Raw genomic sequence first — 19,685 nt, 5'->3', positions numbered from 1 at the left:
ATTAACAGAATTGCATAATTTCACATTTTTGGGCTCAGTTTGCATAATTTCAGAATTTTTCTGGAATAAAATGACGGGGACAGCCCAACTGGGAATGGCCTACAAACAATTTCAGTCAGTAGCACTGCCCTGGGGGGGGGGGGGGGACACAGATGCCAGTCCCGATAAATTGGAGCTATCCATGCTATACTGTAGGCCTATATAGATATCCTGACAGTATATCCTTACACAAGCAGCAGGCACAAAAGAAAGGAGACATCTTTGTCCAAAAAAAGTGCTCGTTTACACAGTTACAGTACAACAAACTCAAAAGACATTCAGTCAGATTGTGCTGTTTATGTCACAATGTGGAGTCACAGCAATGCAAATGCAAAAGTCTCCTTCACTGAATACGAGCTGGCACTGAAGCAGTCAAAAGAACGAGGAAGCACATCATAATTATGTAGTTGGGTTTCTTTTGGCTAGAGTTATAAAAACAAACATACTTTGAGAAAAAACAAAAATCTGTAAAGGATGGCAGAGCAAGAGTAATAAGAACATCTTGTGTCCAACAGCAAAGGAAATGCACATTAAAACACAAAATTGTGAAAGTAAATATGACAGAAAATTATTCATGAAAATCTGCTCAAAAATCTATACAAAAACGCGTAACTGAAAAAGGGTTGAAAATACACCATACTATTACTTGTAAGTTAAACCTTTGGAGGGTTTGAAAAATTCTATGAAAATTCCCACACACTTAAAAAATGTAATACCATTTACAACAAATTTGTACAGTAGATGATCATAAGTTACACTGTAAGTAGAATGCTCCATCGATACATTAAACTAAACTCATATTTTTCAAAGAGGGAAAAACTAACAGTTCTTATACTGGATTGTCATTAAAGATTTATTATATACAGGTATATTATATAATATATATCATTATATTATATATCAATATTATGTGTATAACAATTTCAGCACATCAGCAAAGTTTTAGAAATATTCACAAATCGCAGAAGGTCATCTTTTGCGCACATACATTAAATGGACCTTATTCATGGGAATTCTAATGAATTTTACCAAAACTGCTGTACATTGGAACATTAGCATTATATTGGAGAATAGTATAATAAATGATCAACCGAAGAGTTCAACTGGCAGTCTGTTCAACATCAGGTGTAGTGAAGAGTTTGAGCTCATTAGGTTGTAAGTTGTAATAGTTGTATTATGAATATCACAGAACATTGCTCTTTCAGATCAAAATTGGAATTCGACAAGATACAATTATGAGGCAGCGTGATGAAACCAGGCGCTTGTAAACAAGCCTTAAGATGATACAGTGAGAGTCGCATTCAACGAGGTTGCCGGGACAAGCTTGTTGTCCTCGTTGGATCCGACCTCTCCTTGAACATGAGTAAGGCTAAAAAACAGAAAGGAGACAAGTTTATGCACGATGCACCAATACCAGTAATTGAAAGCTGTTTCCCCCTGATGACGAAAATCTCAAACAACATCAGTGTGTGGGTGTTTGAGCTGTGTTCTGACCGTCATTTTTGTATTTCAAAAAACAATTCTCAAGACTTCTCTTGTGAAAACATACCCTCTCACATCTAGGCCTATATCTACATAAAGCAAAGGCAGGAGCTTGAATTTTCTGATGAGGGCCTCTTGGCTTTGGGGCCCACATTAGGAGGCACGCTAGATTTAGCAATACATTGTGTTAGGAATGGAGGATGGGTCTTGTGCTTCGCCTGAGATGGCAAGAAAGGAGAAAAATTCTTCATTTTTGGGGCCGCTATGTGCCTTTATTTGGTTATCGTGACTTCGGTCTGTTTGCACATTTACAAAGAGATATAGAGGATAAAAATCGGGGCTTAAGGATTGCCTCGTAGGAGCCGACTTCTTGTTGAATGCGACACCCACTGTACCAATAACTCTACATGTTCAAAATCAATGAGCGCCTGATTCCACTGACACAATCCATAATTAAAATTGTTTTAATAAAGAAAAAAAACTGGTATATACACTTTTTAAAAATGTTATAAACATATGAATGCTGTATTAACATTGATTCAAGTTCAAGTAAGGTGTAGGTTTAAAACAACTCAAAACAGCAAACTATTTAAGAAGCTGGGCCACTAAGGATCCATTGCCAATAGCGTAAGTGGTTTTTTGAGAAACAGGAAAATTCTTTAATAAATAACCTAAGCTCCTGAACATGCCAAAGCAGATGTAAAACAAGGTCACCCACAGACATCATATTTTTTAAAGAAAATATATTCCCTATGCCACAACCAGGAAGTTGACATTTTACAAAACAGTGGAAGAAATCCATAACACAACAGCCATTATGTGATATCCAAGCTGGCAGATCTATAACAAAAAAGATCTTAAGAAAAAAAAATGACAGCACTTCTTCGGGCAACTAAAGACACTATGGCAGTAAAATACTCCAGCGAATGCATTTTAGCCCTTGTACTAACATGTAGAGCTATATATATATAAGTGTATTTAACAAAGCATTGTTTTCTGGGGGGTGGGGAGGGATGCCTGATATACAATGGTGGGTATGCTGTTAATAATAAAATCTTAAAATCTGTTCCTAAATTTTATAAAGTTGTAAAGTAAAGTTGTTCCCGTATCCGATCCGGACATTAGGGATTGCCTTGTTAGTGAGACAACTTCCTCGGCCTTCGGCATATTGTGGTAAGGTGGCCAGTTCCTTTCCACGCAGTCTTTACTTTCCTAACTTGAAGTCAGGGACCCATTACTGCTGGGTGGGCAGGAGGGGGCGAAAAAAATCTGTGTCCGAACCGAACTTCGGAGACGTGTGCACTACCACTCCGCCACCGCGCCCTCTTCTAAATTTCCAAAATTTTGTACGTTCATGAATATAGATCGATTCACAGTAAGCATCATATAGGTTATATCAGGATAATTATTATTATTTCACACAGAAAAAGTTGTGCTAAGAAAGCTGTGAGTAATGTGGTAAAGTTTTCAGTTTACAGACAAAACAGATCTGGTTGGTATCTTCTGTGAATCTCAAAGACACAACTTAAGGAAAAGCACAACACATAGAAGCCTACAATATATAAAAGTTAACTTATACTTTAAAACTTTCATAAAATTACATTCTGCTCATTTGGGAGATTTAGGACCCAGAGTTTGAACACTTGCCTGGTATTCTAAAGGTTGGGCCAAAAAGCAGGCCAAAAAAATCTTAGAAGAATTCATACCCATATAACTGCTAGCATAGACAACCAAAAAGCATCGCACATTTCAACCACCAGGCCAACCATGACTGTATTCTTTTATCTTCTAATGGGCTGCACTTTAACAATATAATGATTTGAAGATAACAGACAATTTTCATGTTTTCTTTGGTTTTGGTTTACATATATATTATATGATAATATATCTTAATTATAAGACTAATCAAGAATAAACAATGGGATATCGATATAACGACATCCTCTGTATAGTGAAATGGTGCCCAGGTCCCGATTCTTTCCTTATATATCACTAGTAATTTTTGGTTGCCTCTCTATAATGACAACTCTCTACAACGACACCTTTTCATTCTGGTCCCAACAATGTCATTCCAGAGAGGCTGCACTGTATATGTATTTAGGGTTTAATCAATAGCCCCCTTCAGAAAGGATCACATGGCCATGTTCTCAACACTCTATGACGAGAAAAGAACTGGACACACTAAACAGAAACGGAAACGCTAAACCCCATCAATAACCTACTTGCTCCTGAAATTAAGTAAGTACTTTAAATCACAAAATGAAATTTACTTTATAGCATATAATGCATTAATTTCATTTCATTTTTGATGACTCCATCATGCCATATCACCCACCTCATTCGATCGTAACTTCACACACACACAGCCGGCCATCCTGCTAGGCCCAGCCAGAAGCTGAAAACAGCAACACTTAGGATTGACACAATAAATGAAACAACATCCCACACAAATCAAACAACAACAGCGTATGAAAAGAGAAGGGGTGGGACACAATAAACTAGCTACTGAAGTTAAAATTTCAAATAAAAAAACAACAACTATGGCTAGATGCTAACAACTAATGTGAATAAAAAAGTTTGTACCACTTTGATTTCTACTTGCATTATTAAGTAGTTAGATATAATCTCTGTATAAGTTCTCTGATGAATGAAAAAATATTTCAGTAATTTTTTTAAAGCAGTAACAATAAAATTCCAATAATATGAAGAAATTTGAGTAATACAGGGCTATTCTTGTCATATAAAGCAAACAGTACAGCAAAATCCATAAAGACATTTTCAATAAATAACAAAGGTTTTGGTATATTGCTACAAGAATGAACATTGTTAGAGATGAGTTATTTTATCAAAACAAAACAAAACAAGTTATGTATTAAAACGGAAATAGAACAAGCTGAAAAAAAAGGAAGAAAAATTATGAACAAAGATATGTGAGGGGTAGTGCCTTCAGTGATCACCAACTTCCAAATTCTTCGGCTATTTTCATTAAGTCTTTTACAATGGAATCTCAAATACAATTTGAACAAGTGGGGTTAACTGGAGAGGTTATACAGTCATCACTGAAATCTCCACACTTCTCAACTTGGATGAAAGGACGAAGAAAAAACAAGAGAATATGAATTTCTGTTGGAAGATATACTTGTCATTATAAAGTGACATGTAACTACTACAAGAAAAATCACAGGCGATTTCACTTAGGATAAGGGAATGCATACTTGTCCCACTTCTCAGGGCTTAATTCATCATGACAATGAATCAGAGGAGATTTTTTCCTTAATTTCTTTATACAGTTCATTCTGGTATGACCCAATAGTAGAAAGCAAGCCCATTTGTTTTTCTGGGTGAAATTACACCCTCCCATTACTGTACGTTTGGTGTCATTCATGAGAAACAGTACTCTAAGGAGATGATTTTTTCTGAATCAAGTACAGTTCAATCTGGAAAGACCAATTTGCACAAAGCAAGCTTATTCATTTTTCTGATTCAAACTACACACAACCATTATTGTCCATTAGGTGTCTCTCAGGAGAAACAGCTCAAGACAACTCATTTTTGTGATCAGGAAAGTTGAAAGTGGTCTGCTTTGCCCACAATAATGACAGAGTTACATCTCAAAAACTTGAATTATATTCATACCTTTTAAGACAATGGTGGTATTACATAAACGATAAGTAAATTCTACCTCTGTTATTTGACATCATGTGGCTATGGTATAATCACAATGATTACTGTGGAGACAACAGCAAAAGACAGATGGTACCACTGAGACAGAGACATTTATCCTTTCCCTACAACATTGGTCAACATGTAACCTTGCACAGCTTGTTCCCTATTCAGTTTGATACCAGCCACTCGCTTCTCTGAATACAATAAGACTAGAACACCATTTCGAAAAACTGATCTCTATCCTTTCATTGTCATGAGCTTCCGTTCTAATGCCTCCAGAGCAAAGGCCGTTAACTTAACTAAGCCATTTTAGTGCTTTGTTCACTGTATCTTGACCCCGAACAATTGCAGCTGAACAGGAGAAATAGCAAAAGACGGATAATGCTGGGAGCAACTATTGCCCTGAAAACAATGGAAGCAAAACTGTCACCTCAACTAATCTTTAGAAAAAAGAGAGTGACCAAGCAGGTGGGAGATCAGGCCAGATCAGGGATCCATGGTATTACCAGAAATAAGAAGTAGTGCAACATAAAGCCCCTGCAGATCTAGCTCAGACTCATACTGAATGCGCTGAGCGGGTAAGCCATTTCATAAATTTCCTACAGAAATATCAAAGATGAAGTTTAAGCGTGGTGCCCTCTGCGCTTGCTTTAGTAAAAACTCCAGAGGATTGCAGAGGTGAAATGGTTAGTGAACTTGGTCACACAAAGATGTGAAGCAACGCTGAACAATGAGACATGAGACAGTTCATCACGGGCCTGTTTGTCTTTGACAAGCACACAATAACCAGTTTGTAGGCTAGTTACTCGTATCAAGAATGGTGGTCCACCGTTTGAATTTTCTTCTGCTGTTTTTATATGGCCGCTTTTAAGAACAAGCGGGCTGACCCAGATTTCGGGGGTTTCCAGGAATCTTGACCTACACCAAAAGTGGGCATTGCCCTACCTATAGGAGAATTTGGGTTTCATTGGTGTCTATATTAGTTTGGTTATAAGGAAAACTCACCTTGTCTTTTTAAAAAACTGAACATGAACAAGGGGCAAAAACTTTACCTTCGATATTCTCAGGATAGCCCTGTTGTGCTTAAAAGCGACTATATATGGATTGTTTTGCTTATGACTGCAGACAAATTTCGAAACAGAAAAGAAATAAAGATTTTTCTTTCTTTTCTATTTGTTCCTTTCTGCCCAAGATACAGTTATGTTGACAAGACATGCAGGCTCAGAGTTCCCAAGAGACTCAGGTGACAGTCAAGAATAGATTAGGAATTTGTCAAATTTACCACACACTAAAAAACATCCAAGATGACTGAAAATGTTTTAATGTGCAAAGAACTACTTCATAAAGCTTCTTGCAAAATAAATCTGGCAATAAAAGTCTTATGGAAGCGAAAAAGCTGAGGAACCAGTAACTGTATCAGCCACAGAATAGGCATAGCCAAGATGTTATAGTTGTATTAAAAATGACAGTACACTTACATTAAACTAGCCATAACATGGGTAATGAAAAAACTGACAGTTATGGATTAAATCTATGCAGTGCACTGTATTATATTATATGATGACTACCGTTAGCTTTTAAATAAAAATATAATTACTGTGTCATTAAAGGCTAATATGATATGTATCTGAGACGAGGAGGAACATTACAGTTCCAGAACAAAGGTGATATGGGAACATGGAACACATGCATTCACGTCTGGTCTTCTGCGACAAGCAAAGGTGTTTGGTAAGTCGGTGTATGAGTATTGACACGCAGCATCTAATGCAAAACAACGAATATTTACCATGGTTACCACACATAGTTGACCACTAGACCCACATATTGCTTTTTGTTACGACCCCCTGAAAGGCAACAGGCCAGATTGTCAGTTTAAAACCTTATAATTGTAATAAGCTGAAACAAAGGATTGTTATTAAAGATTTTAAAACTGGAACAGAAGTTAAAAACAAAAAATGGAAAGATTAAGGAAGAAAAATCTTGTTGTTGACTCTTTTCAATCACTGGTTGAAAATCTAGTGATGAATACACATGTCACCAATAAAAGGAACAAAAATGCCCTTAGTAGATATACAAAACTCTTCTTTCTTCAACTTAAAAAAATTTAGTAACCATCGAATGATGCCTTGCTCTGACTATAATCATGGTAACCAACATCTCTTAATCTGAACACAGTGCCAGCCAGTAAACAGTCATGAAACTTAGGTGTGGGTGCACATGTGTAGTTAACGTGACCAGGAAACAACCAGTGATGAAGAAAGCATTGCTACAACATACATCACTTTCCCTAACACTTATGCTGAATTTGATTATTTGATATCAAAGTAATTATGAAGACTTCAGAATGTAAAAATGCCAAAAACGAAAGGAATCAATGAGACTAAAGGTTTCTATCTGTTTCTACATTCTACAATACGTCATTACAGACACAAATGAAAAATAATTTAGAATGCAATTGTCATTAAATGCAAACTAGATCAGATCTATAGTAACATCAGCGCAAAAATGAAAGTTACAATCCTAGCAACTGCATCTACTTGGGTAAAGAATGCAGTGAAACATAGCTTCACCAAAAGAAAATGGAAAAAACTTGTAAAGAATGATAATAAAACAAAAACTGTACGCAACACACACAGGTAACACAAAACAAGTGGTGTTTCCAACACACAGATAGATGAGCAAAGTATTCTTCCCTCTGAAAAATACACCTCATCTTTACAGGAACTAAGCTTACATAACACAACAAGATGCTGAAACAGTGCTCCCTCCTCGAGAGATGATTACTTTGGAAGCAACGTAAGAGTAACTATGACGACTTCACCACATTACTCAGGTACTTTATCCCCCTTATCATCAACTGGTGAGCCACCTTCATAACCAGCCGCATTCTGTTCATCATCTTTATCAACAACATCTTCATCATTGTCATCATTATCATTGTCCTCACCCACTTTGACGAGAGTTTTCCCTGAAGGTACCGCCATCATCCGCTGTAACGCGGCACCCCACAGATCTGCCTTTTTCACAAAGTTGGCAAAAGGCTCTGGATCTTTCTCCAACCTGCTGTAGTCCACGGGGTTATTCGTCACGGGATTCGCCTTCAGCCAGTGAGACAGTTTCACTTGAACGACATCAGCCTCTTTATCCTGACCCATTGACGAGTAGAGCGAAGCCAAAGATTCGAAACACATGTGCATCCACTTGAGGTACCAGCCAGTGGACTCTACGAAGATTGACAAAAAAAGGAAAATTTTTCATAAATGTTCATTGTTGTTGCAGTAATGAAGAGAAGAGCGTGAGTAAAAAACATAGTGTGACAGGTTTACAGACTTCAATTAAATTTGTCGGGGAAATTTTTACAAAACTAACGAATAAAAACATATTATCATTGCAATGAAGAACAGTATTATAGAAACTAGTTTAACTCCCCTTTCAACACAGTTAAGAAGCAGCATCTCTTATTTAACAGTCATCTTTCGAAAAGGACTCAGGTAAGCTCAAGAATGAGGACTCGAACTAGGGTTGCTCATTCTTTAGTCCCACATCAAACAAACTGATCAAATGGCACTCCCTGTTATCTAAATCCTCTTTTCCCTTCAAATGACGTGTCTTTAAACAAACAAAAATTCTCTATAAGAAAAATAAGATCTTTACTTGTCTTTCCTGGTAAATCTATGCCCATCATGTCAACCACAGGCAAAACACTTGTCTATGTATCATTAAGTGTTTGAATTAAATACTTAATGAGATGAAAATAAGCCATTTAAAAAACCCAGCACTTGGCAAGATGTACATATAAGATAACATAAAATAAGATAGATACGATAAGATAAGATAAGATAAGATAGGATAGGATAGGATAGGATAAGATAAGATAAGATAAGATAAGATAGGATAAGATAAGATAAGATAAGATAAGATAAGATAAGAAAGATGAGATGAGATGAGATGAGATGAGATGAGATGAGATGAGATAAGATCAGATAAGATAAGATGTCATGACACAACCAGGAGAGGTGCACCCTCAGCTGAAGACTACAGCTTACTCCAAGGTTCTTTTAGTCTTAGTTTTAGTAAGGTTTTACAGGGCTCGCAAACTGCATTAGGTCATATGAGCACCGAGGGGTGGATGTCAACTGTTCAACTCTCTAGCCTCAACAGCACAAAGTCTGCTTCAACTATCAAGACACCACGGAAATAGCAGTTCACAAGAGAGCGACAAACATGCAAAAGAAGTAGAGGGAAAATGGCGATAGTAACGATGAAGAAAGAAAAAGCGGCAGTTCCCCCTATGTAGTTCCAGCACAGTATGAGCATGACATTGATAAATCAGCCCATTTACAATTCTACTGTGCATAAGAATATGTTAATATCCCCCCTTTGGGAACAGCCAAAAGACACTTCAGTAAGTAGCACTGCCCTGGTGGGTTCTTTGAGTCAACTGATAACTGTTCTTGTTAATCCAGTAACTGTCAAGCTCATGCCCTTGAGTACAATTGAGTTTTAAACATTTTTAAAAAAGAATCAACTAATAGTCAAAGCAAAAGGGAAAGCAAGATGTCAGTGAACAAAACCAGAAGGTGAGGAATGTAGCGAGACATTCCGGCAGTTGAATCGTCTCTATCCATCAGTTCACTCAAAAATGTCAAATGCCTGTCAAAGACTTTGAAAACTTGAGCGTATACATCAAAACAGACTATCGTGGAGTAAAATAACCTTTTTGTGACTTAGAGGATATTTTTCAACTTTTACAAATACAGTCGAACCCACCTTAACGGAAACCTGTGTACAAGGGACACGTCTTAACGGAATCTCCCCGCTCCCCCCTTGATATATTCCTCTTTAATTACCTTGTAAAACGGAAACCTGTCCAAAGTGAAAACAGAAAGAAAAACCCACTCCCTTCCGAGGATTTCACCTGTCAAAGATGGAAAACGCTTTGTCCGCTCAGCCTTGATTTGAAACAAAACTCGCAAGTTTGGTTCCGCCGACTCTAAACTTAATGCCATGTTGCCGGGCGAGGAAGGGGAGTAGGGGTGCAATTTAGGGGTAGATGTTACCCCATCTATGTAAGCCCGGAGCGATGCAGATGGTTTGGTTAGTGTGGGTATGAAATCTCACGAATGCCAGTGAAAGTGCTTGAGTAGCAAGCCACCACGGAAACTTTCCTGGGTAGCCAGAAGCCAGAGATGTGAAATTAGTTTGACCAATGCCAGACACCCTGATTGTACGGCCAGCTGAGAAAAGAGTTCTTCGAATCGTTGTACATAGAAAAGAGGGGTGGCATTGATTGACTGTGCTTGTTACACCAATGGGTGGGGCTAAGGGTGGAAGCAAAGGAGATGTTCAAACAGTTACTGTGGTTCTATGAAATTACTCATGTCATTATCAGAGAGGATAGCAGTTGAGGTGTGAAGTTTTGACCACTGCTTGCCGGCCAGACAAGCACCCCTTGATCCAACTGGCTGGGCCTTTGAAACCCCCCTTCATTTTCCCCCTAAATTCCCTCGTCGAAGACGGAAAATGTCTAAGATGGAATTTTTTTCTGGCTACTTTGTGATTTTGTCTTACAAAGGTTCGACTGTACATAAAAGTTGAACTGTGTGAGGAAAAGAACAAACCTGCATGATCAACAACATATTTAAACCTTGGAACGGCCAGCTCAGGCTTCATGACAATCTTGTAGAAAGTGCCCAGTGTGGCCATACCCAGGAGCAGGTAGTTACTGGAGGCTGGCTGACACAGCTTCAGGTAGTCAACTGCTTGAGTGAGATGCCGAGCTGCAACATCCAGTCTATGGAAAAAGATAAATAAATAAAAATGCAACCAAATGTGAGGCAGCATGGTGAAATCAGGCGCTCATCAAAACAATGAAATCAAAGGAAACTGCATTTTTCTTGTCATTGGGCAATTTTTTTCGCATTTTCTTTTTTCAGCTCAACACCTTTTAAATTTATGTCCGTTCAAAAACCCATTTCTGTGCGGATGTTACCGAAAAACGTTCATCTAAGACACAAAAAATGTAAATTTTCAGTTTCCAGGCACACTCAAGCTTTGGAAGTCACCAAACTTTGACAGCCATTTTCCCATTAATTTTACCTCTCATACCAAGTCACCCTACCACCTTCAATCGCATATATCTCAACTTCTATTCAAGATAAATAGATTTTTTTTTTCGCCAAACGCAAGACATATGAACAAGCTTTAAGTTGATATTAATAACTCTATGTGCCCAAAAATTGATCAGCACCTGATTCCACCATGTCGTTACACAAATAATAATATCAGACTGGAACGTATATATGAATAGGGAGTAGTGATCGTGCCCAATGAGGCAGCTTTATTTCAGTTTCAGCTCTCATTTTTCTGTGTGGTTTTCTTTTTTTTTGTTTTTTTTTTTGTAGTATTTGTTTTGAAAAGCAGAAAATTTCTAGATGGCTGTGTGTGTGATGAAATGGAGCATATTATTAATCCGCTCCGAGTTTATACTAATATGGAATAGAGCACTATATAAATGCTATCTATTATTATTATTTTTATTATTATTATTATAAATAATAATATTACTATTATAATTATAATTATCGTTATTATTATTATTATTATTATTATCAAATGCATACTGTGAATAATATCTTAACAGAGAAATGGTGTTTGTTCCTACAGCAAACAAACCTGGCTTGAAATTTGAAACCTGAATTCCATCAATGTGATTACGATTGAGAACTTCTTGATATATCATAACATTATAACTGGGGTAAAAAGTAAGACAGTCCTGGAAAAAGCAATATCTGCTTACAACAAAACAATCCTGTTAAATAATACTATTGCTTAATTAAGTGATAAAACTAAAGAAAAATAAAGCATTAAGGTTTCTCTTTACTTTTCTTCAACTTTTTTTATTTCTAGAATTTCTACTTTCTATATAACCTAAGAATCTTTCAAATAATTGTATTATATTTTCCAATATTTCTATGAAAACAAAACAACATGCGAAGAAAGAAGAGAAAAAAACAACTGGTGTTAGGACAAGCAATATTTTGCTACATTTAGTTCAAAATAAACAACTTCGGTATGTCACTGAAGACCCCCTTATATCTACACTCTCTAAAAAAGCATCTTCTGAAAACTGCATGCAATAGAAGTTGCTACCAGCCCTGATACAAACTTTGTGCGAGGTTCTTTCAAAGAAGGAACCAAAATTTCGCTTCTACTCTTTGAAAACAAGACAATATAAATCACTCCCTAAATACCACATCCAAAGAACAAGGATATAAATATCTCCACCAGTATTTTTGGAGTGTTGTTTTTGCATGTTCTCAATTAGAAGAGTGACCCATCTGGAAGTAATCATCCATAATATGTACGAGCAGAAATCCATGCTAAAAGTTAGGGGTTTTGTTACAAAACAAAAATATCCCATTGTTGATTATACAAGCAAGCTGACAGCAGTGCCTTCACAATTATGTTTTTTTAATGTAGAAAGGACAAATAAGTTACGCATCAAAAAGGTGATGCCAACAAGAATAAATTACATGCAAGCATTCAATAGTCATTGGAAAAGGCACATGCAATAAGGAACATGCACATTATAAAGACACAGATAACACTATAAAAAACAATTTGTAGTGAAGTCAAGACCTAAACAGGTGAGACTGAAATATTGTTGAGAGACGTCCAATACATTCAATTACTATCAAAAAAGCATTTTGAAGGAGATTCTTCAACATCTGAATCTAAAAAAGAACCACAGTGTAGAGAGAAGTTGTGAACCTTTAAGAGCACTGATTTCTGAAGATGTCTGCATTTTCATTTTCTGAAATCTCAAATCTCAGTCAGTGGCTGTATGTAAAGAGTACAAAGGAAACATTCCTCTTTATTTTAATTAAGAAAAAGAAATGAAAATTTCCTTGTGTTCTGACGAAGCACAGAATGGGACCGCAATATTGCACGATTTTCAGAACTATCAGGAAAATTAGCACCAGTATTAAAATCATGATGGTGACCTCCTCCATTTGCTGACTAGGAAAGCAGAAAGCATGCAAGTAACATGAAATGAGTCACAACTACAAGTTAAAAATATTAAATCTTTTAGGATTTTTTTTGCCATCCAGAAACTGCATGCATTCATCAAAGCAGGCAGACACATCTGATATACATGCATACACATCGCACGCTAGACAGAGTGATCCTGAATACGATCAGGAAATACAGGAAGAAGGAAGCTAGATTATAAAAAAGAGCATAAAATATATAGTAAAAATATGTCAAACCAGCATCAGTTTTTGCACTAGCCGTACTGCTAAGGCAATTCCCATTTTTTAATTTAAAAAAACTACGAACGATGTGACATTAGGAAAGCTTACAAAAGTTGTCCAGGTACTAAAATCAGTGGGAAATTTTAGTTTATTCCAAGATTTCACAAATTGCAAAAATTTGCAAGATTTGTTTCTCAAACAATTAGAAAAAGCACCATTATACAGTCTATGATTTATATCGGAAGTCGAGCAATATCAAGTACCTCTTTTGAACAAACGTTTGGAAAAAAAAATAAACTGCGGGAATACTTTAATACCTGGATCTTTCACGTTAGAAAAGGTCTACAAATATCATTTCATCAAAAAGTTAGTTGATAACCACTTACAAGTCCTCTTTAATTTCAGGATGCCTGGTCAAAGCACAAAATTTAAAACTTTCAGGAAATATTCACTTTCTTCAAATACACCTTAAGTTAAAACAAGATGAATGGCGGAGGAAAGATAAGATATTTTTTAACACATGCATGGGTGATGGAAACATATTTTGAGATTTTAGTGAAATATATATATAATTAACGCTCAGTGGAATAAATGGTAATTCCTAGAAAAGGTACATTTATCCCAGCTTTGAAAATTGATCCGAAAAGTGATCTGTGATAGAGCTCAGTTGTGGATTCCTTTAAAAAGGGTTGAACTTTGACACTAAGTGCACTTTCTACTGGTACTTTCAGAAACTGAAATTATGCCTGCTCCCTGATATATAGCCACTTACCACATACTAACCAAATATTTGCCTCTGCTTGAAACTACTTTCAGGCATTGATAGAGGTAAAGTACGAAATTGACTGCTTGAATGAATTTTCATACTTCTCACAAGTTTTGTCCAAATAATAAATAGCAAATTTGAATGTGTTTTTAGGAATAAAGGAGATTTTAATTTATCCCGGATAGCAGTCATATGAATGTATTTTAAACTAAAATTTGACTTTCGGTAACTCCTCAAACAAAAGATAGTGCGTCAGTAACAAACACAGAGCAATAACTTACTGGTTCATCTTGGAGTAGATCTGGCCCAGCAGCAATAGCATCTGCGCTGACTTCAGGCTAATTTCTCCGAATGTTTCCGTCACCAAAGAATACGCCAGTTTGGCTTCCCCCTCCGCCCATCGAAGAGTCGAGTCATGAACCTCCTTAGGGCAGTGCAAAGCTTTCCACTGTAATGCTGAGGCTGTGAATGTGAGTGGAAAATGTTCAAGTGTGGTGTGTAATATATGCTGAGTCGGCGCTACAGAAGCACGACATCAGCACGACATCAACACGACATCAGCCAAGAGCAGACTGCACCAGACTACCTAACCACCTCTACTTAAAAAGGATATATTTATCAGACCTGGATGAAAAAGTTGCCAACAGAAAAAGTATGGTTTGAAATTAATTTTAAGCTCTTTTTCATGTTTAATTGTTGAGGATAAAGAAGAAAATACACAATAACAATCATTTAGAGCTGCGAAAAAAGCAAGACAGACAGCCATAAACAAAAGAAGGATGGACAAGAAGTAGACCTGCCAGTGGCGCCCTCCAACCACCAGAAATTCTTTTGAAGAATATAAAGCCACAACAGAGCAAACTGTCATATGATAATGTCATTTTCCTTCAATAAGGATTGCACAAGGGAAAAGCAACAACTAATGATAATAATAGATTGTATTTAAATAGCGCTCTGTCCCGTACGAGTATAAGTCTGAGCGTTTTACATTAATAAAAAGAATCAGTGAGCATAATACTTCATTCACACAAGATAAAACATTTCACAAATGATGAGAATGCAAACAGCCAATAAAACAAATTAGAACAGACTAACAACTTAGCAAAAAGAGGAGAACTTCTTGACAGCAAACCAAAAGTTGTATTGTTCAAAAAGTTCAGTGGTTGGTCTGTTTCCCCAAACTCACCCATTGTGTGCAGGAAGACATGAAGCTGTGGTACTCTCTGACCCAAGCAAGCCCGGGCAATACGGACTGCCTCCACAGCGTGCCTGTAGTAGTCATCAGTGTCCATCATATGCATGCACATGCGTGCTTTGCTGATGGCACGGTGAGCATACGCCACCTGCAAGCTTTCACAGCCGTACGTTTTCTCAGCTGCATCAAGCAGCTCCTGGAACATTCCGGAAAAAAGAAAAAAAAGATGTAAGCCAAGTTATCCTCAAAGCAACCTGTAAAGCATTTGTTTCTCTTTCAAGGACAAAAACAATTAACCCTTATGGGAATCGTACAAGCATAACAGACGTTAAAACTTATTGAAGACATAATAAAAACTTTAAAGATCAAGATTCTATCAGTTCTGAATAACAGACAAATAAGCTGAGAAAAAAATATTGTTAAAATAATAAATTTTCTAAACGGATTTCGGAGCTCACTGACGAACATATCCACCACGCACCTGCATAAGGTCATACGAGTGCCAAGAGGTGGATGTCAACAGAGAAGTCCAAACGAGGAATCAGGCGTACTCTGCTCACCTCTCTAGCCTCAACAGCACAAAGTCTGCTTTGATTATTAAGGCACCCCGGAAATAGCAGTTACCAAGAGAGTGACAAACATACAAAAGAAGTAGAGGAAAAATGACGATAGTAAGGATGAGGAAAGAAAAAAGCAGCAGTTCCCCCTATGTTGTTCCAACACAGTATGAGCATGACATTGATAAATCAGCCCATGTACAATTCTACTGTGCATAAGAATATGTTAATTTCTCCGCTTTGGGAATGGCCTAAAGACACTTCAGTCAGTGGCACCGCCCTGGGGGAATGCAAGACTCCGCGATATACTATTTTGAGAAAAATGACAAATGACGGAGGTTGGCTGAAAATATACTGCCACGCACAACTGAACTGCGCTGCGAAATTGACAAGCAGCTAGATCAGAAGTGGTGATCCCATAGGTCAGCGCAACTCCATCCGACTGTGTAAAAAAAAATGGCGTTGAGCAGGCGTATACAGTTCAGTGATCGCCTCACAACTCCTCATGTCTAGTCGTGTCAGTGAAATCACCAAAGGTAAATAAAGAGGAGGGAATGACTTTTTTAGCGGCGCCCTTCAGTTGTGCGCAGCAGTATATTTTCAGCCTAATACACTGAGCAGTCGAAATATGCTTTTTAAAAATGTCCATGTCCTACATTTGCAGCCTGGAGTCCCACAGCGTCTTGTTTGAATTCGTTGTTGAACTGACAGAAATGCTGAAGGGCCTCAATGTAAAGAGGATGCCGTTCTCCAAACTTCTCTCTGAAAATTGACACATTTCAAAAGAATTAAGAGAGAACACTAGATGATATCCTGTCATCATAAATATCACTTCTCTATATATCCTACTGAATAATGTTATAAATGGTAGTTCCCACCTATTACTTTTGTGCTTAATAATTAGGGGGGAAAAAACAGGATGCTAGGGGAAAGCCATCCAAGGTAGTCATGTTTTAAGGTAACAGGAGCTACCTTTGGAAGATTTGTATATGCCTCAGAAAAGAGAAAAAAGTTGTCAAATGAACTGACCAGTTACACTGGTCGAATCATACAGTTAATATCCCATCAGAAGTTTCATAACATATCTGAAATCTCTCCTTTTAGATGAAATAATACTTTTCTCCACCTATGTTCAATGTATTGAAGATGATAAGATGTCATGAAAGAGAGCACAAAATTGGTTTTATAGCTCAACAAGTTTCTACAGTGAACACCACAGCCCAGCATAATACCAGCTAACAGTACAACTCTCCTACCTTCCTCCTCCCCCCCCCCCCCCGTCAAATGACAAGAAATTATTATATTTCATTCGTCCTCAGTATATTAAAAAAAAAACTAGACTGCTCTCTGTTTATAAGAGGAATGTACGTATTACTTCTAGTTAACATAAAGGGCACTAACACTATATTAGAAATCAAGGATATTCACACAATTTTGACCATAATCCAAATCAACAAGGTTCATTTATTTTTGTTAATTGTATAGAGCAAAAGACATCCCAAACGCAACAGGATCCAAATAAAAACTGTCACCTGGCAAACTGGACGGCGTAGACAGCCAGCATCTCCGCTTTGCTGACCAGCCACTGTGCGCAGTAGGCACTCACGCCCACACACAAAGTCCTCACGATAGCCGCACTGTCCTCGGGGTCAACTTCCTGAAGGTCACGGTGAACGAGAATAAAGGAGACATGAACAAAACATCAAAGCCAAGACAATAAAGAGCATTTAAATTTTCATATTGCAACTTTTTAAAGAATGCTCAATACACTTTAAAATCTCAAGTTCGGAGAATATCATAATAAAATACAAAATCTAAAGCAGACATTGGCAATCATGGTTCATCACTCTTCCCTCTGCTTGGATGCTATAAAAAATGTATATTATTATTCTGTCAGTCAACTGTTCCAATTCTCTAAATACACTGTTCATGTCTTTTGCCTTCTATTTCTATAATTAGGAGATATCATACTTTGATATACAAAGCAATTTTTACAGGGTCAAAGACTGGAACTAAGATTATGACAAGAGTTGGGAACAAAAATAATTGTCAAGAGATCAAAACCAAGGAAAAGAAGGAAAATAACTTTACTGAGAGAATGCCACCTGAAATAAGGATAAAAAAACAGCTAAAATTTCTCACCATTAGAGCTCTTCGTGCCCAGCCAAGAGCTGAGACAATAGAGCCGTACTCCAACAACATGAAGCTCGTCTCAGCATGCATGGCTCCTTGCTGGATGAGATTCTGACCAAAGGACATCATCTGAATTTGGAACTGCATCTGAACCGCATCAAAATAAGTGCTCTGCGCTTTGTCGGGTTTGCAGGACAAATTACGCGCCTGCATCAGTTTGACATAGGCGTGATATCGGGGAAGCCATGAGTCCAGCTCAGAGTTTTGCTTCAGGAAGCTGATGGTACTGACCAGGACGCCGTCAGCATTATCAAATTTGTTGACGGCGATGAGCAAGCTGGCAAACCTTAGACCGGTCTGGATTACCTGTGGGGCCATAGAATGGGTTAAATCAACCATTAATTTCTTGTCAGAATGATTGTGTAAATGAGTGACTGGGGAAATAAATCAGTCAACAATTGAATGAATGAATGAATGGATGAAAGAGAGAATGAATGGATAAGTGTGTAAATGAAAGAACATTTGAAAAAAAAACAAATTTATCATACTAGTTGATTCAAGGCATTGACCCAAATGTCTATGACTGTACATTATGATTCATACTGGGCTATAGCATACAATTCCTTTGCAAAATCATAAACATAATAAAGTAAAGATAACCATTCACTTTATGCAAAAAACAAAAACATAAAAGTAAAATTTCAGGATTTACGTCCCTCCTGATGTTGATATGTGTACATTGTTCGTGTTTCGTACCATTTCCGATGAATGTTTTTGTAACCACTGAGTTCGTCACGAGATTAAAGGACTGGTGAGCCAGTGGGCCATTCCCCACTCAGCCAGCAAATGTGCAAGTCAAGTCTGTTCTTCTTTGTATACATGTTTAACTAAACGGCATACACGCCTACAATGCACACTTTCAAACACCTGATACAACTTTTAAGATTCTTCCTCATGAATATGCTACAAAATTTCACAAATCTATAAAGTAAAAATTTGATAAAAATTTCGAACTGGCGGAAAAATATTTGTTTCTCCGATTTCGTTATTTTGACGAGTGCCTGATTTCACCACGCTGCCTCACATATGATTATCCAGCAGACCTGATAGCATTCTGGAACAATCTCAACTTCTTGGGAAGCATACAGTGCAAGATGCCTTTTTATAGGCACTGAAAAGCTAACATACTGACAAGATCTTTCATCATCTATGGCTGGGTACCCATTCTCACCTGGGTGAAGAGAGGAAAATTTGTGTAAAGTGCTTTTCCCAAGGACACAACATCAGGCTTGAGGCTGAAACCCCCAAACCCGCAACCACATGATTACGAGCCTGGTAGCCTAGTCTTACACAAAGAAGTCTGTAACATTATCATGTACTCAAATGTTTTGGCTGATTAGTACAAGCCAAAGGAAACAATTGTTCATGCTTGATGAGAGTTCTTCAATAAAAGAGTCATTGCACTTGGCGTGTAGCAACTGACCAACACGGCACGGTCATGTTCTGTGTCTTATGTTCCTATCAAGGTATCTGTGGACTATCATGTCTAAATGAAAATAGTGCTTGTGTGTGTGTGTGTGTGTGTGTGT

General features: G+C 37.4%; 1 protein-coding gene across 1 annotated transcript in view; it reads right to left on the bottom strand.

The window, feature by feature from the left end:
- Nucleotides 1–3,795: 3,795 nt before the first annotated feature.
- Nucleotides 3,796–19,685, bottom strand: part of LOC101850538 — a gene marked incomplete in the record, with an annotated part of 24,361 nt that continues 8,471 nt past the window's right edge. The window contains 8 exon segments of the mRNA XM_005092103.3: nt 3,796–8,410; nt 10,809–10,981; nt 13,832–13,855; nt 14,493–14,673; nt 15,398–15,602; nt 16,620–16,725; nt 17,496–17,620; nt 18,106–18,462. Coding sequence (XP_005092160.2) covers nt 8,013–8,410; nt 10,809–10,981; nt 13,832–13,855; nt 14,493–14,673; nt 15,398–15,602; nt 16,620–16,725; nt 17,496–17,620; nt 18,106–18,462 — 1,569 coding nt within the window.

Source organism: Aplysia californica, unplaced genomic scaffold (genome assembly GCF_000002075.1).
Source record: "Aplysia californica isolate F4 #8 unplaced genomic scaffold, AplCal3.0 scaffold00040, whole genome shotgun sequence".
Classification (NCBI taxonomy): Eukaryota; Metazoa; Mollusca; class Gastropoda; order Aplysiida; family Aplysiidae; genus Aplysia; species Aplysia californica.
Note: the sequence above shows the minus strand (reverse complement) of the source record. Positions and strands in the feature narration are given on the sequence as shown.